The 17,635-nt window shown below is 41.1% G+C and overlaps 1 protein-coding gene across 4 annotated transcripts in view; it reads left to right on the top strand.

The window, feature by feature from the left end:
- Window positions 1-1,509: 1,509 nt before the first annotated feature.
- The window catches only part of itpr3 (inositol 1,4,5-trisphosphate receptor, type 3), a 61,783-nt gene continuing 45,657 nt past the window's right edge, over window positions 1,510-17,635 (top strand). For all 4 annotated transcript variants that reach the window (XM_084554034.1, XM_084554035.1, XM_084554036.1 and 1 more), the window contains exons 1-4: window positions 1,510-1,892; window positions 12,251-12,321; window positions 15,345-15,466; window positions 15,732-15,818. In XM_084554034.1, coding sequence (XP_084410160.1) covers window positions 1,801-1,892; window positions 12,251-12,321; window positions 15,345-15,466; window positions 15,732-15,818 — 372 coding nt within the window. In that variant the 5' untranslated portion in view covers window positions 1,510-1,800. The remainder of the gene's footprint in view (window positions 1,893-12,250; window positions 12,322-15,344; window positions 15,467-15,731; window positions 15,819-17,635) is intronic.

The raw sequence follows: 17,635 nt of genomic DNA on the forward strand, positions 1-17,635 counted from the left end.
GTATTTCAGGCTGGGTCCAGGGGTGAGCGTCAAAATAGGGTCAGTTATTCAGTAAAAAATGTAAAAATCAGAGGTTAAAAAATAAAAAATAGATTATGCTTTATGTTCAGAACCCTGTTTGTGTTTAAAATCCACCAGCAGCTGTTTCAACTGGTTCCTTAAAAACCCTCCGTCACGCCGTTAAAGCTCAGAGAAGATTAGTGTTGCATCAAAAACACGTTTTACATTGTTTCTGTGTTTGACAATAAAAGACTGAGTCAACGTGTTAAAGAGGACCTTCATGTCTGCCATCAGGTCGCCTCCGTGTGACGCTCAGTCAACAAACACTAAATAAACTTTAAAATGTTTTAAATTGAGTGGAAGCCACGACAATATCTGAACAATCAAGCTCAAGCGATGCTGCAACTTCCATCCCAGGACGCCCTCAAGCTTCAGGACGTCCAACCTTCTGAGCAGAGACCTCTTTTTAGGGATAAAACAATCTGCTGGAACTTTGTGTAGAGCCTGGTTCTTCTGGTAGAAACACGGGTAGAGGAGCTAAGGTGGTGGAGAGATTTGTTAAGTTTGCTCTTCATGTTTTTTTCCAGATGACTGTGACTAAAACTGTTCTCCTGAGTGTTCTTAAAGTGCAGCTTAGGCGGCCTGTTCTGCTGCATCTGGACCAGGACGTCCTGTCCTCACTGATGGACCAATGAATTGTGAATTCTACCAGTGAACTCTAAAAGAAAATGTCAGGACATCTGTCCATGAGCTGAATGTGAAGAGAAACTGGGTCATGCAGCAAGACAACGAGAACCAAGAACACAAGTGGTTCTACAAAAGAACGGTTAAAGAAGAACAAGATGAATGTTTAGGAACGGCCAAGTCAAAGTCCTGACCTTAATCCAATAGAAATGTTGTTGTTGGACCTGAAGCAAGCAGTTGATGTGAGGAAACCCACCAACATCTCAGAACTGAAGTGGTTCTGTTCTGAGGAATGGGCTAAAATTCCTCCAAGCTGCTGTAGACCACTGATCAGCAGTTACCAGAAACATTTAGTGACAAGGAGGTCACAGCAGATACTGGACACAAGGAGGACACAGCAGATACTGGACACAAGGAGGACATGATATGTAATATTGGCTCATTTTACTGAACTAACAAATGTACAAGTCTAATCTTCTCTTTGTCTACTTTCAGGATTGTTTTGAGTATTTTTAATGCAGATGTGTTGACAGTGGGTTAGTGTAAAAAGTTATATTTAGTATGTGAATTATTAAGAGTAGAGTATGTGTAGTACCCAGATAATGAGCAGTAGTGTGTACATTGTTGATAGTAGTAACTAGAGCAGTGAAACGTGTGTGTGTGTTTCAGGTCCTCACAAGGATAGAAACACGTGTGTGTGCGGGCTCAGCTCAGGCAGTTTTTTTTTTTTTTTTTTTTGTCTTGAAGCCTTCTGTCTTATCGACACCTCCACTCACTTCCTGGTTTTAAATACCGGAGTTTTCACACAGAGCTCCGGGGCGCAGAGGGAGGGAGGGGACAGCTGCTCTTCACCTGCACGACGACGCACTCGGACGGACCCGGAGCCTCGATCAGCTGCTCTCGACCCCTCTTTGAATTTTCTCCTGGACGAGCTCCAGTTTGCTGTCATGCACAACCCGGCAGTGAGTCCGTGAACGCAGCAGCAGCAGCAGCAGCAGGGTGAATGGTGAATGAGCCTCTCTGGACTCTAGCTGCTGCATCGGGACAAAAGTTTTTTTTGGTTTGTTTTAGTTTCTTTTCCACAGAGAAAGTTTGTGTCCGTGGATCCGCTGCAGGATGTCGGACTCAGCCTCCAGTTTCCTCCACATCGGGGACATCGTGTCTCTTTACGCCGAGGGATCCGTGAACGGCTTCATCAGTACTCTGGGGTGAGTTCACTGTATCCTGGGTCACACGTGAGTCCAGTCCGAGGCTCATCCCTCAGCTGGATGTGAGCTCTCTGGGTTAAGAGGACCTGGGCCAGCCTGGGTCTGGGTCTGAGTCTGGGTCTGGGTCTGGATCCGCTCCTGCAGAATAATAAGAGTAAAAACCACAAGTTTCAGAAACAGATATTTAGCAGCTCAGAGTTTACTTCGGTTTGTGTGTAGAAGAGCCCAGAGGTGTTGGTGTGGATTCAGGTCAGGCGACATTCTCACTCACATCCTGGTTTTCTTCTTCTTCTCTGACTCTTTGTTCTGCAGCGTTTTTAGGAAATAGAGGAAATAATGAACTCATCTAATTAATGTTGGCCAGCTGCTGCAGGACGCCTGCAAACCAGCAGGGCTCAGACTGACACTCACACTTAGAGAAACATTATTCATCCGCAAGGGAAATGACTTGGTCACAGCTGCTTAGTTGCACATGAAATAAAAACAAACACTTAAGAACCAAAAGTAAAAGAAAGAAAAATAAATTATAAGTCTATTCTAGTAAAATAGAGACATGATAGTAAGGTGTAATGGTGTCCATTAACATGAATAACATGGAGTCATGTTGTTGTTGTTGTCCAGCTGGACAGAGTAGAGGATGAATGACGTCCTGTAACGTTCACTGTGGGACTGGATCTGGATCAGTCTGATGGAGGATGAGCTCCACCGTCCCTCTATAGTCTGGTGGAGTGGATGAACAAACAGTTACAGTTTAAGAATGAATTCAACAAGTGAATAAAGTCTAGTGGAGGTAAAGACCAGCTTTCAGTAGAGTTAGTACTTTCTGATCTGTCTGGTGGGTTTCGTCCATCTTGGATGTGCCAAAGTCAAAGCAGCTTCACCTGGAGGTTGGTTTTATTTAACAGTTCAATCAAAAGTGAGTCGACACTGCAGATTCGTGGATTTTCATATCTGGAATCATTTCAAAGTTTTTAGATAATCCAAAAAACACTGAAGCAAAGACTTATAGAGTATTTTCACGACGTTTAAAGAGCGGTGGAGGGTTTAGGTTTAACTGTGAACAGCGTTACCCATCAGGAAGTCTCAGGACTGGAGGCCTTTTACAGGACAAAGCTGGCCTGAATGTTTGTGGAGTAAAGTTGATCTGGAGTCTCTCTGCTGGGGACTGATTCTGCTCCTGCAACGATCTGCCGGGCCAATCAGATCGTTTGGGGGTGGGGCTTAATATGCTGATGGACAGAAGAGTAAGTCATAGACGTCATCTGATGAGTTTAAATGTCTGCAGTCGGAGAAATAATTTGGAAGTGATGATTGCGACTGTGACGACAGGTTAGGGACCTGGACCTCAACCTTTCTTTAATCGTGCACTTTCACGTTTTAAAACAAACATTTAAAAAGTCTTTTTTTTTATTTTAAAAAACAGCTTTTACTCTTTAGTGAACGTCTGCAAGAAGAAAAAAACACATCAGGAGGAAAAGTGATGAGTTTTTCTTTGATACTCAGCAGAGAGTTCAGGAATTTCTGATGTTGTAATGTCGAGGATACAAACATTAACACACACACACTAACACAGACACACACACACACACACTAACACACACACATTAACACACAGTGGCAGCTCTGTCTGATTGTATGGCAGGAAAAGGAAGTGGTACCGAGTATGTCCAAGAGAGATTTCCAGTGTGCCAGGGTGTGTGTTAGTGTGTGTGTTGGTTTCTTAGTGTGTGTGTGTGTGTGTGTATTAGTATGTGTGTGTATTAGTGTGTGTGTGTGTACTTGTGCAAATTTGTGAGCGCGTCGTCTCTGGTCCAAACCTTTGAGGGTTCAGACTTGAATTCAGAGTTCAGGTGTGAATCTGGTTTATATTCAGGTTCAGGGTCCTGGTGATGCATCATGTCCTCACTAGATTAGATGTAAGGGAGTGTGTGTGTGTGTGTGTTTCCTGCGAGGTGGGTGTCTGTGTTTGCCGCCGTCTTGACCTTCTACAGCTTCACTTTCTCTGGTGTGAACACAGAAACAATGGATCATTTTTAACCTGCTGACGCCCGTGCTCTGACGAGAAGCTCAGATGTTAGATGAAGGCTGTGACTTTTCTTTAAAGACCAGATTACTCTTCATTCATTAGCAGCTCTTCATTTATTAGCTATGGTAGATTAGCTTGTTAGCTTCTGACATGTTCATACGCTGACGTCTGTGACTCAAGCTGCTCACGTTATCTGAGCTTCAACGATTCATTTATTGATCCATTACAAAAAATTCAGTTAAAAATATAAAAAAATAGAATTTTCTTCTCATATGACGTCATAAACATCTTTTTTTTTTAATTGACTGAACAGAATAAAGACGTTTAAAGACGTCGCCTTCAGCTCTTCACAGTAACGATCACCTTTGTGGACTTTTAGCTGCTGACCTGAAGCTTCCCCCGTTGTTCTGGAGTCTCTCTGTTGGGAACTGATTCTGCTTCTGCAAAGATCTGCTCGGCGAATCGGATTGTTTGGGGGCGGTGCTTAATGCAGTGATGGACAGAGGAGCACAACAACAGCAGTAGTCATAGACGTCATGTGAGAGACGTGGAGTTTAATCAGTTTACAACTAAAAACATAAAAACCTTCTCTCTGGTGGTCCCTCTCAGGGTTGGAACTAAAACCATGACGACACCTTCAGCTGCAACACGTCAGTCGATTCAAGGCTCATGAAGACATCACCGCTTTCATGACGTTCCTAACGCTGACATGCTAAATGCTCTGTTGCTCATTAGCCTATGCTAGCATCTTACTGAGTGAAGAGAAGTGTACATAATCTTGCACTCTCTGCACCCACTTGATCAAACAGAGGCAGCCCCACCCCACCTCAAGCTCCTGCAGGCAAAAGGGAACAATATGGCCAAAAGTATGTGGACGCCCAACCATTACTGCCAAAGCAGTTTATTGAAATCTTTTTCTTTCGCTCAAACCTCCGAAGTTGATCAAACAGAGACTTTGTCCACTGTCGGCTCAAATAAAAGAGCTGGAACCCTGTAGTCTTTGAGCAAACTGTAAATCAGCGTCAGGTTCAACGTCTGGAGAACCCCCAAAAACTAGAAGAGTGGAGCCGCACGTTAACGTCCAGACACTGGGATCCATGTAGCAATGGTCTCCAGTGACACATAGTCTCAGGCTGTCGGTTGAGCGCATGGTGATTGCTCAGGTTTTGTTTTCAGAGTGACATATTTGAATAGGGATTAGCTGCCAGAGAGAGAGAGAGAGTCAACCTGCTGGTTTTCCTACAGTCAAATTCTGTGGCATCGACACAGAGGAACACCAGATTTGTTCTGTAAGAGTTTCTGAATAAACTCTCTGTCTGGTCTACATGTGTGTCCACTCTCAAATACAACTACAGCCAGATATATAGCATATAGATGTGTGTCACTATAACGTGGCCTCAGTAAGGCTGACTAACTATTCATTAAATGCTCTGATAGAGTTTTTTAGACACACACCATTCCGTGCATGCTCTCGTTAGAAATCTCTAAACATGATGAAGGTCTGGCTCTGAGAGAACCATCAGGCCTGACTGGATTTAAAAAGTGAAACTGTGAAAAAGTGAGAAAGACGTGAAAGTAGTAGAAGGATTTTTGTGTCTTCGTGAAATGTGATTGAACTGATTCAGGATGGGTGGGTGTTGATACTCGACCCAGGTCCTGATGTAGTGTGTCTGGCGTAGCTCGACTCAGCTGGATTTTATTATGTTTCAAATGATGCAGAGAAAAAAACAAGTTTTTCATGTAACTGGATAGCCCTCCAACCAATCAGAGGCATTTAAACTAATCAGGTGACGTGTATAACCACTCTTACTCTCCTCTCCTTCACCGCATTAAGCCCCGCCCCCAAACCATCTGATTGGTCCAGCAGATCTTTGCTGCTGCAGATTCTCTTCATTTTGTTTCTTATAAATGTCATAGGATGAGGCTGTGAATGTACGATAAAGATGTTGAACTCAGGGACGATGGAGGTGGTGTCTGTCTTTATAAATTCTCTTTGAAATGTCAAGACTGTGTCGTTACCGAGAGCCGTTTATTGATGATGCTGTTGGATTGCTCGGCTTTGAAAATGAAATACATTTTGTTTATTATTTATTATTCGTTTGGATCTAAAACACAAAGAGTGTCATATAAGGTGAAGAATTAAAGTTAATGTTCATGTATTGAAAGTCTGTCTGACTCACTGACTCACCGAGCCAAGAGTTGACCGACAACAGAAAAACTTTATAATCAAATATTTATGCAAATGCACTGAGTAGTTGTTGGCTGAACAGAATAAGACCTTTACAGACATAAAGAGCTGTAGTTTACTGTGCTCTAGATTCAGTTTATGGATAAAAAGTTTATTAATTATTCCAGATCGAGGTCAGGTTTGAGCTGCAGCTCGTCGTCATCAATCAGATTTAATAAATGTGGATTAGGTTGGGCAAGTAAAAAACTACTGTGACTTGAAAACAAGAATTTATTCTACTGAAAACATTTTATTGGAGGAAATCCTATAAAACTTTGTGTTATTTGACATAATAATAATAATAATAATAATAATAATATGATGGTGAAATTATCATTATTTTTTGTGCTTCTTATGGTTGAGCTGTTCTCTCATTCACAACACTTGGTGCACTGTTAACTCTGATGAATGAACCTGGCTCTGGATCTGGTCCTATGAAGCTTGTAGGACTCATTTAACTGAGGTCGTTGTGGGAAGTGGTTTTTGGTCTTTGTGGATTTAGTTTGTTGTAATTCAAAAAGTGACCACAGGGACAAAATAGCAAGAAAGTTGAACGGTGGCTCCTGAATCGGCTCTTTTACTACATCCATGGCCAGTTCATTAGGTACACCAGTGAAGTCTTTGTAATCTAAATAATGTTGAGTTGAAGTAGAAACAGCATCAGAAAGGTGGTGATTCAGCTGGATGATCATTGAGGAGGATGGAGTTTGTGCTGCTGTTAAACTGACTTGGGGACATGATGCATAGTAAAATAAAAACACAGTTGAATCAACATCTCTCTCTGTTATTAGAAACTAAAGCTGAACACCAGAACCTTTGTGGAGACTAGAGTAGTGAAAACACAGTCCTGTTTTCACTAGTGTACCTAATGAAGTGGCCAGTGTTTGTGAATCCTCTGCAGGTATGTCTCCGTCAGTCACGGCTTAAAGCCAATCGGTCGGGTCTTTGTCATGTTGTGAGGCCTCTGGTGATTGATGCTAACTGAGCACTGAAGTCTCTGAGTCAACACCTGAGTGAGAGAGAATAAAGCAATCAGCTGATGAAGTGTCCTGAAAGACAACTGGCAGGAAGACAAGAGAGCTGATTGGCTGTTGTCGTAGGAATGGAGGACGAGTCAGCAGAAGAAGAGAGAGGGAAAGAGGGAATGAATGGAAAATAAAAGACAAGGAAGGAAGGAGATTTAGGAACATGTTCTGGAAATATATTTTAAAGAACAAAAGAGAGGAAGAAATGTCAGAACAGACAAACTGAAAAGTGAATGGAGAGAGAAGAAAAGACAGGATGAATAAACTGAAGAATGGAAAGGGAAAAAATAAATGAGGAAAGAAGAGAGAGACGGGGGAGTGAAGGGGACAGAAGGAGGACGAGTCAAAATGGGAAAGAGAAAGAAAAGATGAATAATTTCTATACAAAGTGAAGACCTAACAATAGGTCCAACAGTGTGTTACTCTAATGTGAGCTACAGTCATTAGCATGTCTGGCTAACTAGCTTTACTCGTATTAGCCGTGCTGTCCTTATAAGATTATAAAACAATATTAAAACTTGAGTCTAAACTTTTATTGTTTGTTGAAACAACACATTCTACATTTGTCAGGCAGGATGTTCATCTGGTCAAATGTGAGCTAAAAACATTAGCATACAGGCTAACTAGCTTCTCGCGTTAGAGGCACACTTAATATTAATATTAATCTTAAAATGTTGAAGAAACACTTGAAGAAGATTATCTGTTCTAACATGAGCCAAAACATTAGCATGGAAGGTGAACTAGCCTTTTGACCTATAAGTCTGATTTAAAAGTAATTTGAAGTTTCCATTTGCTTTTATCAACCTTTATCTGGAATTCAAAAACAGTTTCTTTGGTGGTAAATCAGCTACCATCTCTGTAAACTAAGGGTGGCTTCTTTAACGAAGATTCAGTTGCTAACTCAGCAATCATGCTAATTACTGGTCAAGTGTGATTTTGAAAAAGAAACCTTAACATATGAAAAGGCTCTCATCCTGTTGAGTTTGTCACAGTCTTCATTTCCATATGTGCTCTTTATTTACTGAGGAAAGTATTAAGTCAATGACTCACATGAACACGGCCAGCAGGCCTGAGTAGGATTATTTATGATGAGTAGATTTTTTAACCGTGGGGATATCTTTGTAAAATGAAGACGTTTAAGAAAACAAAGACACAATGAAGTGTCATTAGAAAAGAAATCTAGAGTTTAGAAGAAAAGAAGGAAACAGAATAAGCAAATACAGCAGTAAATTATTGGAAAGTTTGGACGTTAAAAAAAATAATGTCAACGTCAAACAGAGAAAATAAAGAAACCACTGTGTTGAATGTCTGTGCCTTGTTGGACAATAGAGATGTTTGAATCTAGGAACGGTCTTTCCTGGGTTTGATTAGTTATTTGAATAGAGCTCATAAAAGTTTGATGTTGGAAGTCACTGCAGTCATTTGCAGACTCCTGATTTGTTTACAGGCTGTGGTTATTCATTTGAATCTGCATGCAAAAAAGGAAAATATGTATCTACAGTCCTGTCAATCAGACAAATAGTTACGATGGCATGTCCAAACAAGACTCACCCCCTCAAATGTTTTTCCTTTTATTAGAGTTATTAAATAACTCTTTACTGTCTAAACACTGTCATGTTCCACATGGATCAGGCGTGAACAGACCTTTTAAAGTCTAGAAACAAAGTCTCTGCTGGATCGAGGTCATTAATTTCAGATCAAGGTTGACAAAAACAAACAATTTTGTGTTTGAAGCTAAGATTTGAAAACTCCAGATTACTTTTTAAATGAGGATTTTATGACAACGATCATAAACTTGGCTACTGCGGCGATACTCTGTTAACTCGGTGTTATTTAATGATGCAAAAGAGGTTAAAGCCAAAGCTAACATGTGTTAGTTGTTGCTCGTATGGCTGCACAGCATTGTAAGGACAACTCTGAGAACAGACTGGGAGCTAATTATGCTCATCCTTGGAAGTAATGGACAGTTGTAGATGTAGCTAGCAGCCTTGCTAGTTAGCCAGACATGTTTGAAGCTAACATTAAAGCAGATTAATAACTGGTCTAATACAGGAATACATAATATATATATATAGATAGATAGATAGATAGATATTCATCATTCAAGAATAATTTAAACATTACTTTAATATGTTCAAATATAATGAGCAAAGAGTGGCTAATACAAGTTAGCCTTCCATGCTAATGCTTTTAGCTCACATTGGAACAAATAACCTGCTTGAGCAATGCATGTGTTGCTTCAACAAACAATAAAGGTTAGACTTATAGTTTAATATTGTTATTAAGTTGAAATCTATTATTGATTAACATAACACCGCTAATGTAAATAAAGCTGGTTGGGCAAATATGCTAATGATTGTAGCTCACATTAGAGCAGATAAATACACTGCTGGATCTATTTCTCACATTTTTCATGTTTTTTTTTAGGCATAGTGAGTAATAGTAAGCTCATGATGCTAGCATGCTAATAGTTAGAAGTAAGCTAGTCAGTTAGACGTGTAAAATGCTTTCATATTATTATTTTATATGTTTAGCCAGTTCCAAATGAGGCGTGTATGCAAGACAAGGCTTTTATTGTGAAAACATTGTCTACTTCACAATAAAAGTCCAGTGGGTCATCTAGTAAGCTTTCATTATAGAATAAAACAAAATAAAATAATCAGAAGTCAGAGGAACTGTTTCTACTGAAGCTTGTACACAGACTGTCATGTTCTCAGAGGACCGTATACTGAGTCATTTCCTGGAGACTTTCTCTAAAACTATTCATCCTGAAATATAACGACTGAGTCCCCACAGTGTAGTGTTATGTGCACTAATGACAGCTTAACACACACACTCTCTCTCACACACACACACACACACACACACACACACTGCGGGTGGTCCTCTCAGGTAGTTAATGTGTGTCTGAATGGACAGGTAATCCTCTGCAGGCTGTGTGAAAACAGTGTGTGTCTCTACTCATATTACTCATGACGTGGGGACATTGGTGTGTTCGGTGTTTTGTGGGGACCCACTTGAATAATGCAAAGTCTCCAAAAGATAAATGATTAAACTTTACGACACAGACGTGGTTTATAAGTTAAGATAAATATGTGTTTAAGGTGCGGGGGAGACTGCAGGTGATGAATGGAAGTCAATGTGACGCCCTCTGACTGCCAGAGGCCTCATGTCTGTCTCTCTTGAGCCTCCCTGTGTTTCCTAAACACTGAATGGAAGCAGAGATTTACTCTAATAAGCGCACACATGCTCAGACCGGTCAGGTATCACCACCGGGTCCTTAAATAGTCACATTCACTACAAAAACACAGACGAGAGCCCAAAGGATGGAGCTTTATTTGGTTATAGAGCGCTCCATCCGTCAGCCGCTCTGAAAGGAAGAGGCCATGTTCACGGCAGGCAGGGATGATACCGGACACGTGCTCGTCTGTCTGCACACAGATGCACTCAGTGGCCAGTTCATTAGGTACAGTAATTTAAACATTCCAACAGTACTGCACTGAATCCTGTCTTCACGAAGAGTCTCCTGGTGTTAGGGTTTAAAGAAGTGAAAACTTTATTTCTATTTTGGAGGCTGTGGTTTGTCACGTTTGAGGTTTCACAGACGAAGGTAGGAAACAAAAACAGCTGTAATGAAACTCATGTAAGAAATAAGAATAAGTGCTACAGGAACATCTGTAGGTGGCGTCCATCAGAAACTCATATGACTAGAGTCTGTTTATGACCGGGTACTCGGGTACAGCAGAGGAAATAACTGTGTGTTAGCATGGTTGCTAACGTTAGCTGTCTCATTTTACCTCACGATACCGTCGATTAATAGAATCTGCAGCGTTTTAATGTTTTTCTATAGGAATTAATTGTTTGTCCAACAGATGATGGACGGGAGCCGTCTGATTGGTGGTCGGTGGACCAGTCAGAGGGACTAATGACCTCTGGGGCAGATACGCTTTCTTGTGCTTTAAAATGTTTCTAGAGGTTCTGATCATTTCCAGGTTCACATGAACATACCACAGATTATCGATCAGATTTTCAGACCTCTCCTTTCTCTGTCGAGCGGCCCCCGACCTATAAACCGTCTTGCATGAAGAAGTGTCTAAAAATAAACGAGGAGTCACCACAAACAGCATCGCGAGGCGGCACAGTGTCGCTTCCTGTCCTCTCTTCAAAGGACGTCACTGCTAACGCTTCGACAAGTCACTTCACACCCGACCCGATATTTTCCAGAGCAGACCGTCACTCCTTAATGTAGAGCAATAAAAGTGTTTTTATTTTCCCTTTCTACTTAGTGTATTCTGATACTTGTGTTTAGTCTTTGACCTTAAATGGAGAGAAATTACATTTATTGTCACAGTTGATTGTGAAAATGGAAGGAGTAGAGACTGATTACAGCTTCAATGTGCCGTCACATTTAAAGAAGATTAAACTAAAGATGTGATGTTATCAATCATTCAGGTCTTTCGAGGCGTTAAACTGCAGCCAACCATGATTAGATCTTCTTTCATTACAGCTTTCAGCATTTAGCGACTGCTTGTTTGTTTTAAAGAGAGTTAATGAACATGAGGTCAAAACCAAAGTCAGTCAACGGAGCAGTTTGACTCAGAAAGTCAAAAAAACTCAAAAAGTAAACCATCAGCTCCACCTGGATTTCTGTTCACCCACCAGTGAATTTTGTTTTGTTTTTGTTTTTTTGTTGAAAGTTGTTCAAGAGTCCAATCAGATCGTTTGTGGGTGGGACTTAATGTGGTGATGGACAGAGGAGTAACAGTAGTCGTACACGTCACCTAAATTAGTTTACAACTAAATGTCCACAGTTGGAGAAGTGAGGTTAGTTTAGATTATTGTAAAATTTATAATTCATTTAAAAGACCAACAGTTAACAGCAATTGATCATTTGTTGAGAAGAATACATGACACATCTCGTTGCTCTGATTGGTTGAGGGACTATGATGCTGTGTTACAAGACTCATATGAATTTAACATGTTATTCAGTCTTATTAAGTTCCATATATTTAACAGGTTCAATCCAGCTCTGGGTAAACCCATGAATGATGTGTTCACATCCTGGTTTGTGTGTCTGCAGGTTGGTGGATGACCGCTGTGTGGTAGAACCAGCTGCTGGAGATTTGGAGAATCCTCCAAAGAAGTTCAGAGGTAAGAACGACTCGGTGTTATCAATCGTCCTGATCATCAGCGATGATTCTTTTCTTCATTTCTATTTTATGAACTGAGCAATTTCAGTTTGCAGATGGTAACGTTAACCAGATTCAGAAACTTGGAGACAGCTGCAGTGTCCATGTGATAAAAAATATGAAAATAAAACACAAACAAAAAACAAGGGAAGCATGAACACAGAGTCCTGGGACGTTTCTGCTACACTCACATATTAAAACACAAACTCAGATCTGCCCCCTGGTGGAATTATATATGCTCTACAGTCAGTAGCTTATGGCAGCCATTTCCAAAATGGCCGTCTTCATGGACTTTCTAGTGTTTTTTTCAGGATATCTTTGCTAATTTTAAAAAGGTTACAATATGAAACATCCTTTATGTTGTTACTGATATTTTAATATGAATATTTACTGAAGCAACCTTGTTTGACCAACACAAAAGCATTTCATAGACAGCTGGAAACAACTTCTTTCTTTTCTACTTCTTCTTCTCCGTCAAAAACTTCTGCTTTTATATGAACCTAATGGCTCCTTTACTTAGTCTTTCTGGTTTCATAGATTAAAGAATGGAAGGTGCATTTTGAAAATTCTTTTTTTTAATTTGAAAACTCTTTTTTTATTATTATTATTATTATTATTTCATAGTCTAAAATAACTGGTACTTGAAATACCAGAAAGTACCAAGTGACCAAATGTTAAAACACAAACGTTCAGATTCAAAGATAAGGTGGAGGTCTCCCAGTAGAGACTGATGGAGATCTTGTTTACATCGTGATCTTGTTTAGATTTCTACTTCAGCTCGTTGGTCGATCTTTATCTTCTGCCGTCAGTCGTCTCTTTTCAGTTGGCTTGACCCTCAGAGTCTGTTTGTCCTGTAACTGTCACTCAGTTCCTGGGTCGGATGCAAACACTCAAGTATAAATAGAGTCCAGCTGCAGTCATCAAAGAGCTCTTGGTGGACCAGTTTTCCAGCAGCTGCTCTCTGAGGATCTCTGTCGCTTTGAAACCATCTGCTCTGTTGAGCTGAGCGACGTCGAGCGTCTGAACCAGTTTAGAAGTAGATCAGAACTTTGAATCCAGAGCAGACGGGAGGTCATCGCAGCGCTGATCTGCATCTGAGACGCCTCGGTCTGCTTTCATTGAGGTTCAGGGCCGGACAGGTGTCCAACGAGCTCATAATGAGACTGTCCACATGTACTAGTCTGAGACATAACAATATTACTGCTTAAATAATTAGTCCAGTAAAAGAATGAAAACAAGTTGAAGCTAAAACTGAAGGTGAAACCAGACTCAAAACTATTGAGAAGAGAATAAATCATTTGATTGATCGTTTCTAATAATTAACTTGAGAAACAATGGATGGATGATAGATAGAAGCAGATAGATAGAGAGATGGATTAATAAATGAATGTTATGATGTAAATAGACAAGACATGACTATTGACAAAACGTATCCACACACATTTTGACTATTTTGAATTATTTGTGTGTTTGTGATGTTTGACTTTTGTCCATCGACTAAAGGAACGGGCTCTAATTAGACTGAAGTGATTACATGATGAAGGCTAATTTTCTGGGCGTGGTCGTGTTTTCACGTTAAGAGCTCAGTCCTCGAAGCTAAACTAACGTTTAGTTCCTCATAATGAGCCACTGAACGATTTCCCAGGTAAACGATGTTTGCTTCACAAACACACAGTTGCAACAGTGTTGGAGGATTCAGGATCTGCTGGAGGAGAGTCAATATTGACCTTCCTCCTCTCGTTCTCTCTTTTCATTTCTCCTTTCACTTCTCCTTCATCTATTTGTTTTTTACCTGAATCTAACTGAGTTGTGTTGTTTTTAGAAACGTCCTCCGTCCCCCACAGCCCCGTCACATGACTGACACGTCCTCCGTCCCCCACAGCCCCGTCACATGACTGACACGTCCTCCGTCCCCCACAGCCCTGTCACATGACTGACACGTATCACTAAATTATTTTCCTGAACTCGTTCGGCGGCTGAAATGACTTCCTGTTTTATCTTTGAATGAGTGAATGTAGGAGTCTGCAGGAGGAGGTCAGGGTGGATGATGGGCGTACAAAGCACTGAACTCTCACAACAGAGTTGTATGTGCACCGATCAGCCACAACATTAAAACCACAGAGTAACATTGATGATCTCATAACACTGTAATGTTCTCCTGGTAAACCTGGGTTCTGGTTTACGTGGCACATCGCCATGGCAACAACAAGGGGTTGTTCCTTACATCCTGGTACCGTGTCTCCCCCAGTTAAGCTTCACATGCGTCCATCCTTGTGGATGTAGATGACGACGTGATGCATCAGACCAGAGCCACCTTCATCAAAGGCCAGAGGTCAGGGGTCAGCATGGACACCCTGACTGGTCTGAGATCCACTGAGTGTTCTGACTCCTTTCTATCAGAACCAGAACCACACGGGTCAGACTCAATGATCCTTCATCCAGGAACATGACTCTGGTTCTTCTCCTTCCTTGGACCTCTGTAGCCATCACAGTTTGGTTCTTGTCAAAGTCTCTCAAATCCTTCCACTTGAACATCAGCTCTGAGGACTTGGTGTTCAACCTGCTGCTATTTCACTTACTGACATCCATTATGGTGCTTGTTCCTGTTCTGATGATCATTTATAATAGTGGTTGTGTTTAGTTTTCTACCTTTAATGTGACCCAGGACTCGTTGTGTCTTCACACTATGAAAGGAAGGAGGTCACATGTGTCCCAGACCACCTCCACATGTGGTTTGGGATCGTTTAAGCTGGACACTTGTGATCAGATCCCTCAGGGTGGTTGTTAATGAAAGGCTTAAACTGAACCTATAATTCATTTCATCTTGACTTTTAACTTTCCAAAACAACCAGTTAGATTTTTTTCTCACATTGAGCCACAGCAGGTATAGAAAAAGAAACCGAATACAAACTTTCAGATTTAGAAACAGTGACACTGAAGACGTCCTGGTGTGTTTTGTAACCGGTAGCTTTCTTTTTCCCACAGACTGCCTGTTCAAGGTTTGTCCCATGAGTCGGTACTCGGCTCAGAAACAGTTCTGGAAAGCCAAACAGGCCAAACATGAGAAGGACAAGATCGCCGACGTCGTTCTGCTACAGAAACTACAGGTAAACCCTGTCTGTCTCCAGAAAGATCACTCACAGTCGTTAAGCTAACAGCTTCGCTCTGCTTACAGTTTCTGTGCTAAGCTAAGCTAAACACGCTCTGGACTCGTCTCTGGTTTGGACAAAAACAGAAGAAGCTGATATGTGTCTGAGACTACCTCGATGTAAATGCCTGGCTGTAAATATCTGAAGTAGTCAGACTGGAGAGGAAGAGGATGGTGTCATCTATCAAACATTTGAACTAATGAACATGAACTGTGTCTTACAGCACGCGTCCAACCTGGAGCAGAAACAGAACGAGACAGAAAACAAGAAGGTCCATGGAGATGTGGTCAAATATGGTACCGTCATTCAGGTAAATAACTGAGCTCTGAGGGTTTACGTTGAGACGACAAATGTTTGGATCCGTCCATGAAGTGAAACTGATCAGAATGTGTCTCAGACAGATTGGCACGCTTGTTCACGCCTCTGTTTTGTTTTCATTTGAGGAGACACCGATAAAAACACCACAACCAGTCAGTGTAGCTGAGCTGCGCTGCGTTCAGATACAACCACAAGCAGATGTTTCACTTCTGGACAGCTTGGTCCTGTTTCTACCTGTTAGAGGAGTCGTACAGTTCAGACTAACTGGCTTCATATGAACAGTTTTCTATTGCGTTTGACACCAAGAGGCTCAGAAATGAACACAAAGGCTTAAGACTGAAGATGACTACAATTGGTGGACTTTAGGATCAGATAAAGTTTTTCTGTGTTTTTGCATCGGGTCAACAACCTGTCTAATCTTTTACACCGCTGGCTCATCGGGATTCAAAGATTCAAGGATTCAAGGATTCTTTATTGTCATTTCATGAGAACAGAAAATTTCATGAGATGGAACGAAATTAGTTTCTCTGGTCCCGATTCAAGCCATAGCAGAAACAGTATAAAGTATAAATATAGAATAAAATTAGCTAACTAAGTATAGTACAGAATAGCAAGAAGTGTATAAATATGCAACCAACATCATCTCTATTAGACAAGACCGGATCAGAACCATCAACAGCTGGTTGTTGACTTGGGGACATGACCCAGATTTTGGAACAAGATTGAAAGACTCTCACATGTTAAGATCTTGATAGCGACAGCGAAACACTCAAACAGCTGATTTCTCTAAAGAATCTATCTCTACCTACTGTTGTTTCAGAACCATGAACATGTGCTGTTTGTTGTGCGTGCGCCCTGACACGGGACAGGATGTAAACTGTGGAACATAATGAGCTAGAAGATCTTTCTTATTGATCTCCACCCTGACAGCCTCCTCATATTGAATCATTTCCTGAGTTGATTCTAGTTCAGATTAGTTTCTAGTTTAGTTTGGTTCTCATCACTAATGAACAGACATCACTTATTCATGTGATCATTTCTACTAGTGGTTGAATGAATGAGTTAAACTCCTCTTCCTCAGATCAGCCCTGTTGAGTAGGTGGTCTTTAATGTGACCCAGGACTCATTGTGTGTTCACACTACCAAAGGAAGGAGGTCACATGTGTCCCAGACCACCTCCACATGTGGACTGACACCAGATCAGTGTTCACACCTGGACCTGTTTAACCTGGACTCTAGAGACCAGATCAGTGTTCACACCTGGACCTGTTTAACCTGGACTCTAGAGACCAGATCAGTGTTCACACCTGGACCTGTTTAACCTGGACTCTAGAGACCAGATCAGTGTTCACACCTGGACCTGTCACATGTGTCCCAGACCACCTCCACATGTGGATTACTCCGACAAACAGATCTGAACAGAGCCACAAAGACGACTCTGCTTGCATCTCTGGAAGTGAGATCACCTGTAATTACCACTCACTACCATAGGTGCCACCAAAGAGAGATTCTTTGGTCGTCGTTGTTCAGTAAAACATTTCTTTGACACATCAGCCAAAGTATTTAACTTCATCTTTCCGTGGTGTCAGATCTCAGTGAAAATAGAAATTAAAAAAAAGCTGAATAAGCTAGAGCCAGACAGAGGGCTGGTGGAGACCAAAGACAGAGCTAAAACAGAGGAAATGTTGGATTTAGACTCAACATGTGTGTTTCTGCTGCCCCCAAGTGACCAAATAAATAAAGAAATAAATAAATAACGTGCGTTACTGCAGATGTAAAATAAACCCTCCAGACGTCTTTGATGTGCCG

The sequence above is a fragment of the Chelon labrosus genome (genome assembly GCF_963514085.1).
Source record: "Chelon labrosus genome assembly, chromosome: 10".
NCBI lineage: Eukaryota > Metazoa > Chordata > Actinopteri > Mugiliformes > Mugilidae > Chelon > Chelon labrosus.